At 36.1% G+C, this 10,517-nt stretch overlaps 2 protein-coding genes across 3 annotated transcripts in view; one reads left to right on the top strand and one right to left on the bottom strand.

The window, feature by feature from the left end:
• col9a3 (collagen, type IX, alpha 3) overlaps nt 1-7,762 on the bottom strand; it is a 56,058-nt gene extending 48,296 nt beyond the window's left edge. Inside the window, exons 1-2 of one of the 2 annotated variants that reach the window (XM_049463129.1) lie at nt 7,473-7,762; nt 6,466-6,537 (exon numbers count right to left, since the gene is read on the bottom strand). In XM_049463129.1, coding sequence (XP_049319086.1) covers nt 6,466-6,537; nt 7,473-7,532 — 132 coding nt within the window. In that variant the 5' untranslated portion in view covers nt 7,533-7,762. Of the gene's footprint in view, nt 1-48; nt 109-6,465; nt 6,538-7,472 lie in introns of those variants that run through there. The other variant, XM_049463131.1, reaches the window with a different exon arrangement.
• Nucleotides 1-10,517, top strand: part of LOC111191435 (suppressor of cytokine signaling 2) — a 202,678-nt gene that overhangs the window by 188,610 nt on the left and 3,551 nt on the right. The gene's annotated exons all lie outside the window — the stretch shown is intronic.

The raw sequence follows: 10,517 nt of genomic DNA on the forward strand, positions 1-10,517 counted from the left end.
TTACTAGTGTATTTAGTACTATTTTAGTAGTATACAGCGTTACTTTACTATTTTAACACTAAAGCCGCTGACTGGACCGTTCAGTAACTTCATGGCTGCCCTCAATTTACTCACTTTACCGGATTCCCGCTCTCCTGAGCGGAGTAAAAAGTTTGTCAGGGTCTCAGTTAGCTTAAAGCTAAAAATACACGGGACTGCCTATAGCCGCTGCGCTGAGAGGCTGTTAGCAATCAAGGCTAATTAGCTCCAGCCCTGCAAACGTCGCTGCTGTGTCAGAATTTCAAATTAAAAGTCCTGTTGCGGCTTTATTATTTAGTTGTGCTGGCCTACTACTGCAATATTACTGCTGCCACAAATTCAGGTTTTTATAAAGTATAAACACTGTATTATGCTTTGTTGTTCTGTCCACAGAAATGTTAAAAATGTTTAGTAAATATTCATAATAAATCACTTCAGTAAAAAGTACTGGTGTACTTTTTTTAATTATTTTGTTTATTTGAAAAGCAAGATAAAAATACACTTAGGTTATATATTTATTTAATTTAATTTATTTAATTTATGCAACAGTGGAAAAAATGAAGGGTAAGATGCAGAATGCTAGCTATTCTAAACCTAAACTCTTTTTTAATGATTTTTGAGTAAATAACACTCTAAATATTTATTAATTAGCCAATTTACACACTGTTTACTTTAGCCAGATTCCGCTTTTAAAATTAATTAAAATTCTGGAACTCACTCCTGTTACTTTTTATGCTTTGGGTAACAGGAATGAAAGTAACAGGAATGAGTATTTAGCATAGAATTAGCAAAAACATGAAAAATAGCTAAATGGCGGCTCTGCTAATAGCCTGAGGGCACTGAGCACATTCTAGTGATCTATAAAAAAAAATTGATAAATAAACAAATAAGATCTAAGAATTAATTTAGGTAACAGGACAGAGTCTTGAGATTGAGCTCCTCAGTCATCGTTACAATAAGATTAAATATACAGAAAAACTAATGAGGGAACTTAATTTTGGTCTTCCCATGATCTTCAGAAGAACCAGTTGATGTCACTTCTTGTCGTAGGTGTGACTTCCTGTTGTAGAATGTTCCAGATGTTTCAGATGATCAGGGTAATATGTTTCGGTAACAGGACTGAGTGTAAACCAGGGACACAAATAAAATTATTGTGTATTATGTATTTTAACTTAAATATTATGGATTTATTATGAAATAAATATTATATAAGCATAGACAGGATTTGGAGTCTCACAGCGATGCAAAAAAATTACATCTCTGAAGGATTTTAATTTTTATATTTCATGGTAAAGTTTATAGTTAGAGAGTGGGGACAGGTAACAAGTGGTTTTATTATCATTTTTTAAAATACATATCTTACTTTTGCTATTAGGTCAATGTACAAGACACTATGCTTAGTAATAAAATGTATTTTAAAATTATTTTGTGTGCACATTTATACATGTAATTTCCTGGGGCTCAGATTTGGTGGAATTGCCCTTATGCAACAGTGACAAAGTGGCAAAATGAAGGGACTCAGTAAAATGCAGAATGTGGCAATTTGGCAAATGTGTACCAATATTTAAACCCTGCACTCGTCCTCCATACACTGTCCTTTACACATAAAAAACGAATAATCCTGCTGCCACCATCTACGGCCATATTATTAACTAAAATTTTGAGGGCACTTTCTAGAGACCTCGGTACTCCATATGTACTGAAAAAAACATAACTTATATACTGACAAAATGTGCTTTACAGTCCCACAGCCAGCACATACAGTCTCTAAAAAAATATCAACATTTTATTATATTATATACTTTTTATGGGACAACACTGAACATATGACACTTTGATACAACATAGAGTAGTCAGTGTACAGCTACAGAATAACAGTGTAAATGTGAAAATGGCCAAATTCTCCCAAATTAGCAATTTTCCCTTTTAATTGTAATGTGAATTGAAATGATGGAAGATCTCAAGTACAATTCTCTCATTCTGGCCACTGAATATTCAACATGGCACCTCATGGCAAAGAACTCTCTGAGGATATGAGAAACAGAATAGGCTTGGCTACAAGAAGATTGCTAACTCCCTGAAACTGAGATACAGTGCAATGGCCATATTCATACAGCAGTTTTTCAGGACAGGTTCCACTCAGAACAGGCCTCACCAGGGTTAGGAAGCTAAGCCCACATGTTCAAAATTATATCCAGAGGTTGGCTTTAGAAAATAGACACGAGTGCTGCCAGCATTGCTGCAGAGGTTAAAGAAGTGGGAGGACCATACACCTTGCACACATTGATAATGCATCAACTCTGTCTGCATGGAACTGTCCTAGAAGACAGCCTCTTCTAAAGCTGATGCACAAGAAAGCCTGCAATCAGTTTGCTGAAGACAAGAAGTCCAAAAACACTCAGATGGTGTTCAGCATATGTGGTGGCGCCGTGGTCAGAAGTATTAAGAAACTGTAAACATGGTGGTGGTAGCACAGTATGATTCTCTACCTCCAGGAAGTGGGTCGCATAGCAGTTTTCCAACACAATAACAACAAGAAAACACATCCAAGATGATAACCACTTTGCTGAGAAAGCTAAAAGCAAAGGTGATAGACTGGCAAAGTATGTCCTCAAACTGCAATAAACTCTATTGAGCATCTGTAGGGCATCCTCAGATGGAAGGTGGAGGAGCAAAAGTTCCAAAATCCAACAGATCTGTAATGTTGTCATATAATAGTGGAAGGCGGTTCCATTTTCACTTAGGGGTGTGCTCACCTTTGGTACCAAGTGGGGTTTCAGACATTAACGGCTGTGTGTTGAGTTATTTTGAAGGCACAGTACATTTAAATAGTTATGCTGTAGCAGCACACTGACTACTTTACACTGTATTAAAATGTCATATCGTCAGGTGTTGAGCTATAAATATATGTAATGAAATATTTACAAAAATGTGAGGGGTATCTTTTTTGTTATTTCAGACATTTCTCATTTCTCATTGTCTCTAAATGAGAATATTTTTATTTGGAATTTGGGAGAAATGTTGTCTGTAGTTTATAGAATAAAACAACAATGTTCATTTTACTCAAACATAAACCTATAAATACCAAAATCAGAGAAAATGATTCAGAAACTGAAGTGGGTTATTTGGGTATTAAGTGAATTTAGTGAAGCTGAGAGGCCTGAAGGTGGAGGTGGTGGCTGGGGGCCGATGGGGGGTTGAGAATGTAAGGTGGGTAGAGTGGGACTGGGATTAGATAGAAACGTGTAGGGGGCCGGGGGGGAGTCGGGGGGTAGGTGGGGGTAGGTAGGGGTGGGCGGGGGTAACTGTAGAAGGCTGTGTTTGGTTTGGGAGGCAGTATGAATGGCCCTCTGTGTGCCCAGCCTGCCGGACTGCCCCGCTATGCTGTTCCACATTTACTGAGGAAACGTTTGCTGTTGTTTCAGTAAACTAAACCGCATTTTCTCTTCCACCTAACAACTCCAGCAAGTGGCCATTAAAACATTACACATGCAAATTAGCGTCGGTCACAGAGCGGCCGAGCGCCAGATCATGCCAACAGTGTAAAGGCTAATCTGTGCAGATTTTTAGTGGATTAGCTGCTGTTAGTGTTATTCCTACACTCTTTAAACTCGATTAATTTAAATTAAACTTAGTTCAATTTTTATTTAGACTAGAAATCACACTACGAGTGCATGTCTGACAAAAGTATTGGGACTAGGGGTGGGCGATATGAACCTAAAATAATAATCACAACATTTCATGGTATTTTCACGATAATGATACTCTGGTACACTGAATAAAAAAAAAGAAGAATACACTACTGCAACAAAATTAAAATAAAACTGTATTACTCCATAAAATATGATGTGGCACATCCCTAACTGAGATATTAATAAATATAGAAAAATAAGAATTTTATCCAAAATCAAAGGTACTTAAAAGAGTTTATCCTGCTTTGGTTGCCTCCGTAACAGTTGGCCGTTAATAATGCTTGGACCCCTATGATTGCCACTATGTCTCTCTTTGTAGTTTACAGTTAATAGAAATAAATGTTCTACATCAATTTATGACAAAAACTACATATTAGCTAGATTTCCTGGTTACTAAAAGGATAATTTACACAAATTAACCATTTTTTTTCACAAATGCAAAACCAGCCTTCCATCAAATGCCGGATTACCATTTCAAAAAAAATTAGATACTAATACAATCTCAAAAAAATATATCCAGAACAGTTTATTGCTTTCGACTCGACAATAAAAAAATACTTGATTTTCCGGCTTCTTATGGCTACTGCACCAGCGCTCACCCAGCAAGCTTATTAGATGCTTCTGCTAGAGGGCGGGACTTTGTCCTGGAACAGGTGCCATGATTAGTGACCTGTCTCCTTATGGTTAATAAGATCTCAGGAGAGTATATATATATATATATATATATATATCCATACAGTGTGGAAAACTAGTACCACTTGGTTCTTGTTTGTTTATCTTCTTGTTCTATTATATAAATTCCAAATAAAAATATTCTCATTAGAGCATTTATTTACAGAAAATGAGAAATGGCTGAAATAACAAAAAAGATGCAGAGCTTTCAGACCTCAAATAATGCAAAGAAAACAAGTTCATATTCATAAAGTTTTAAGAGTTCAGAAATCAATATTTGGTGGAATAACCCTGGTTTTCAATCACAGTTTTTTCATGCATCTTGGCATCATGTTCTCCTCCACCAGTCTTACACACTGCTTTTGGATAACTTTATGCTGATTTACTCCTGGCGCAAAAATTCAAGCAGTTCAGTTTGGTGGTTTAATGGCTTGTGATCATCCATCTTCCTCTTGATTATATTCCAGATTTCATTTTTAAGTGGTCTCTTATTTTTTTTCCAGAGCTGTATTTCATTCTCTACAGAAACACTGCTGTTTTCAATTATTTAAAAGAAAAGATGTTAAGGACTGCTGCTTTAATTTATTAATCAAAACTATTTTTTTTAGTTATTGGACAAATCTTTTCAATAGTCACAATGTCCCAAATATCCCCCCAAAAAACACAGTAGACATGCAAAAATATATTAAATAATTGATAGAACCTGTGGAATCCCTCAAAAAACATGTGTATTTGCATATGCTTGTTTAATCCCTTTATAGCATTTATTCGATTTGCTTGATGCTTATGTTCTGCAGTTATAGAGTAAATAAAGCTAATTTATTAATAAATACTGAGTTTTTCTACAAAAAAAGCCACTACCTGCTAGAGACTGGGGTTCAATACCCAACTCTGCACTAAGTGAATATGTGGAACTATGAATGACCTAGATTAAGAATAAACTGCGGCAAAGGTAAATGTAGAAGTAAAAAAAAAAGAGTTAAAGTAGTGATGAGAATATATTTATGCTAATATAAAAAACACATCATGAATAGTTTACAGTGATATAGACTCAATAATGCATTAAAAAAAACATAATTCTTCGATTTCTTATGGCTACTGCACATGCGCAGATCTCCATAGCGAGCAGGGGCTACCCCACTGTGATTCAACAAGCCCCACCCCTTAGATATGTCATAAGTCTCCAAAACAAAAGTCCCAAAATCTTCAAAAATGTGCCCAAATCTAAAATACGTCACAGATGAGCTGCACCTATCAGAGACGCTGGAACGGATACGGGTGTAGACAGGGGGAGGAGCTTACAGTATAGCTGCCTGATCTAGTAGAGTTTGGTAAATAATTCTTCACTGCTGCCATCAAAAGTAGTACTACAGATCTACAGTTATTTGATATATGAAAAAACAGACATTTATCTGGGCACAAGAAGTATTTTGAAGCGAAATATCATTAAGATTAAATCAGATTAAATTTTTCTGGGTTTTTACAATCTAAACAAAAACATTAATGAATATTACTGTTATATTAATGTTACGGCTGGATAATATTATTAATATGATTAAAATGTATTTATTTAGGTAAATACAATATAATTCTAAAATCAATATGATAAAAAAAAGCTGTAATCTGTAATATCTGTACATACAAACTTCATTTTTTGCCAATAGAAGTAAGGCTTTAAAAGATGTATATTAAAATATTGGAATTGTATTTAAAACAAATCTTTTGATATACAGTGACACTTATTTATCGTTAAATGAACATATATAAGTCTAAGGGTATAAATGAAACTATCCAACTTAGAAAACTTTACAAGAGTAAAACCACTCTGAAACACTGAAAATGCTGAAAACACTTTATAATAGTTGAATATATTTTTAAAAAATGAGTGCATTTTAAATATAAATCACTATATACCATGTGTACATAATTTATTATGACTTGTGAGCCATGAAATAGGTCTTAAAATGCTTTCTAGTGCTCAGTGTTTAATAAGAATAATTGTAATAAAAATAATTCATTATCACTAATATTAATGATTATTAAAACATTTAAGGAATTTAAGGAGTTTAAGGAATTGACTCACATCAATGCCATCCTTCCCTGGGGGTCCCGGTGGTCCTGCAGGTCCAGGAGCTCCACGAGGACCAGGTCTCTGCTGCAGAGGAGAGTGTGAGGATTCCTCAGAGTGAGTGTGAGCATATACACTAATAATCTATCCATACGTACATTTATTCATATTTATATTAATAACAGTACCTATACCTTTCATTAACTTTCTTTCACATATATTGTACATATATTAATGTTAATTTTATGTATATTCAAAAACAAATCAAAACATTGTTTTGCTTTTAATCTTCTATATTATCTAATTTAAATCAAAATCTACATATAAATCTATATATGCTAGATTAGACTCCCCACTAAAATTGGCCAAATCACACAATTACGCACACATGCGCAAAAGCGTCTCCAAATTACGCACGCATCTAGCTTTAAACACGAGCACAAAATCAACATCATCACAACATAAAAAGCTCTATTAGAGCTTAATTATCTTTAATATAATCGCCCACAGCTCAGCTTTATTCCGTTTAGCTCTGGGGTCTCGCGCTTTTCGCTTGGAACAAAGGTGCCATTGTGGAGAGGCTGCTGAGGCGCGCGCCGCATTCCAGAGCGCGCAGGCAAAACACCAGCACCAGCTTCACAAACTTCACGACTGTGTGAGGACAAAGCTCCTCTAAGACCTTCAGAAACCTAGAAGACCCTAATTTTTTAACCTCTTTCACTGAAAATATGCTTAGATTTGCGCAGAAACCAAACCAAAACCGTATCCAGAACGTTTAGACATGGTTAAACAAATTCGGTTGGATTAAAACTGGATTAAAGTCGTTTAACTTGAATGATCTTGTATTTTCTCATAATCTAGAGTTGAGTTCATCATTTGCACTCTCAGAAATGATGCTAACTACAGTATGTACAGTATCTCCAGGCCTGGATCTTCTCCAACACCATGGAACTCTCTACCCATCTATCATCCCTCTATGCATCTGTCCATATATCCATCTACACCTCCAAGGCTTGACCTACCTGGGCGAGTGATGATCCCAGAAGCAGGCAGAGCAGCCCCAGGGCTGAGAACATGGCCATGGTCTGGTCCTACTCTCTGCAGAGTCTGGCTGTATAAATCTGGAAGAGGATAAGTGGAGTCGAGACCCCCGGGTTTCCCTGCGCCTCTCGCCGGGCCGTGCGCTCCTCCCCCGGGCTTCACCGCGATGGACCGACCGCTGCTTCTCCACACGGCGTGGGGCACCTCAGCGATTCCGTCAGGGTTCCAGATAAACCCGAGGCTCCAGCTGAAGAAGGGGACAGAGGGCTTTCTCTGACCGGAGCCAGCACTAAGGGGCGGGGCAACTTCAAATATGGGCGGGGCAATATGGTCAAATACTTGAATAGACAGCAAGGACCTGTAAATGGGCGGGGCCTACAGATAAGTGGAGATGGAATGTGTCCAAATATTTGTGGACCCCTTTACTCAAAGTCATAATACCTGTAGATGATAGAATTCTGCCACTATAAAAAATATATTAAATAAGTGTCATCCAGTAAGTCATTATTATGAGATACAAAGTCATAATTCTGAGATCCATAGTCATAAATATGATACACATAATCATAATTATGAGATACTATGTCATAAGGGGACAGCAAGTCATGAGATAGTAGGTCATAATTTTATGATATACGAAGTCATAATGAAAGTCATAATTATAAGATACATAGTCATAATTATGAGATAGTAAGTCATAATTATTAGTCAATTATGACAATTGTAATTCTGAGATAGTAAGTCATTATTATGATACAATATCATAAGATGGTAAGTTGTTAGATAGTTAGTCATAAATATGAAATACATAGTCATAATGACAGTAAGTCATTATTACAAGAGTCATTAAAATGAGATACTAAGTCATTTTTATGAGTCATTATAATGAGATACTATGTCTCTGTGTCTATGTGTATTATGAGATCACAAGTCATGAGATAGTAAGTCATAATTATGAAATAGCAAGTCACAATGAGTCATAATTATGAGATACATAGTCATTATAAGAAAGTAAATTGTGAGATAGTATGTCATATTTATAGTCATATGAGACAGTAAGTCATAATGAGATACTAAGTCATTATTATGAGATACTAAGTCGTTATTATAAGATACAGTCATAATTATGATATAATAAGTCATGAGAGTCATAATAGGATACGTTGTCATAATTATGACATACATTATCGTAATTATAAGATAGTAAGTCATTATTATGAGATACTACGTCATTAGGAGATAGTAAATTGTGAGATAGTAAGACATAAATATGAGTCATAGAAAGTCATAGTTATGAGTTACTAAGTCATTATTATAAGCTACATCGACATAGTTAGAATTATGAGATACTAAGCCATTATTATAAGATACATCGTCATAATTATGATATACATAGTCAGAATTCTAAGATACTAAGTCATAATTACGAGATACAGTCATTATTACGAGATACACAGTATCTAAAAATTAGGGCTTCTCATAATAATTACTAAGTCATTATTTTAAGATTTGTAGCCATAATTATGAGAGACTTACTTAGTATATTATAATAATGACTTAGTATCTCATAATAATTACATAGTATCATTATTATGACTTATTTCATTTCAATACGAGCAAATGCACACACACAGAGCCTGTCGATTCCCTGTATTAAAAGAACTACTGCCGAAAGAATAGGACCCCTGGATCAGATTAATAAACATGAAGGGGGAGGGGCTAGAGGGTAAAATACTTAAATTGCCACTGTATATTTAACTACTTTAGATCACACCACTTGCTAACACAGATGTGCAAATGCACATACACAAACAGCTAGTTCCTGTAGTAAAATAAGATGAACCTATTGGACCCATGCTGATCAGAGCTGGCTGCACAGGGGCGGGGCAACTAGAGATAAGGGGGTGTGGCTATAGGGGCTATGGAACATTTCCAAATATTTTTGGCACTCATTTCTGACAAAGATGTGCGAATGCACACAAAAACACACACTACTTTGTAGTCACTGTAGAAAAAGAAGTACTGCCAAAAGAATAGGACACTCTGGAGCAGGTGAATATTGGCATCATGATGCCAGGGGTGTGGCTACAGGGTCACACCCACTGCTGACACAGATGTGCAAATGCACACAAACACACATTTTTAACAAGACTATCTAGAGCAGATTAGCAGATAGAGCACTCCTAAAACCAATCAGGGATTAGAGGGTTAAAAAGCCCTGGTGGGAGCAGTGGAACTGTGTTCTCTGGAATGATGGAGCTCAATCCAACACTTTTGGATTGAGTTTTGGAGTTGGGGAATCACAAACGCTCAAAATTTGGTTGGTTGTTGGGGTTTTAATTGCCACTTCAGCACATATTTAGCTGTTTGTGGTCAAGGATTCGAGCACGATAAGGGACATATATTTCTTTACATATGTATTAAATTAGGTGTTTGAGGTTAAGATGCAATAAGAACTTTAACAAATGCTCAAAAGTTAATCCAACAGAATCAAGATACTCTCTTTTAATACCCTTGATTTTAGAGAAAGCAGTGAATAAACAGGTGTCCCTTCATTTTTGCCCATATCTCATACCTTCACTGAAGTGCAATTTCCATGAATAGACTGCTGTTCAGAGTTAAAATAAACTGGATTATAATGCCGGGCTGTTTGGACAGAGGTTATGAGCTCCTGTGTTGGTTATTAAACATGCATGAGGAAACGTCTAGACCACCGGCTGCAGGCGGAGAGACTGAAATATGAGCTTCAGAAGATTACTGATACCAAAACAAACACCTGCAGCAGAACAGGATTAATTTTGTAACATAAAATCACATGAGAAAGAACTAAGCAAGCAGCTCACACAAAGCTAAGGCTGTGTCTCGAGTGTTTTCACACCTGTAGTCGGTTTCTTTAGTCCGAATCAGTTGATAAAGTTTACTTGAAGAGTTTTTCCCTTCGGTTTGGTTTGTTTTCACACAGGCACAAAACCTAAACGCACTAAAATGCACCCAACACACCACGCAAGCATCATGCAAGTGTCTCC

The sequence above is a fragment of the Astyanax mexicanus genome, chromosome 13 (genome assembly GCF_023375975.1).
Source record: "Astyanax mexicanus isolate ESR-SI-001 chromosome 13, AstMex3_surface, whole genome shotgun sequence".
Lineage (NCBI taxonomy): Eukaryota > Metazoa > Chordata > Actinopteri > Characiformes > Acestrorhamphidae > Astyanax > Astyanax mexicanus.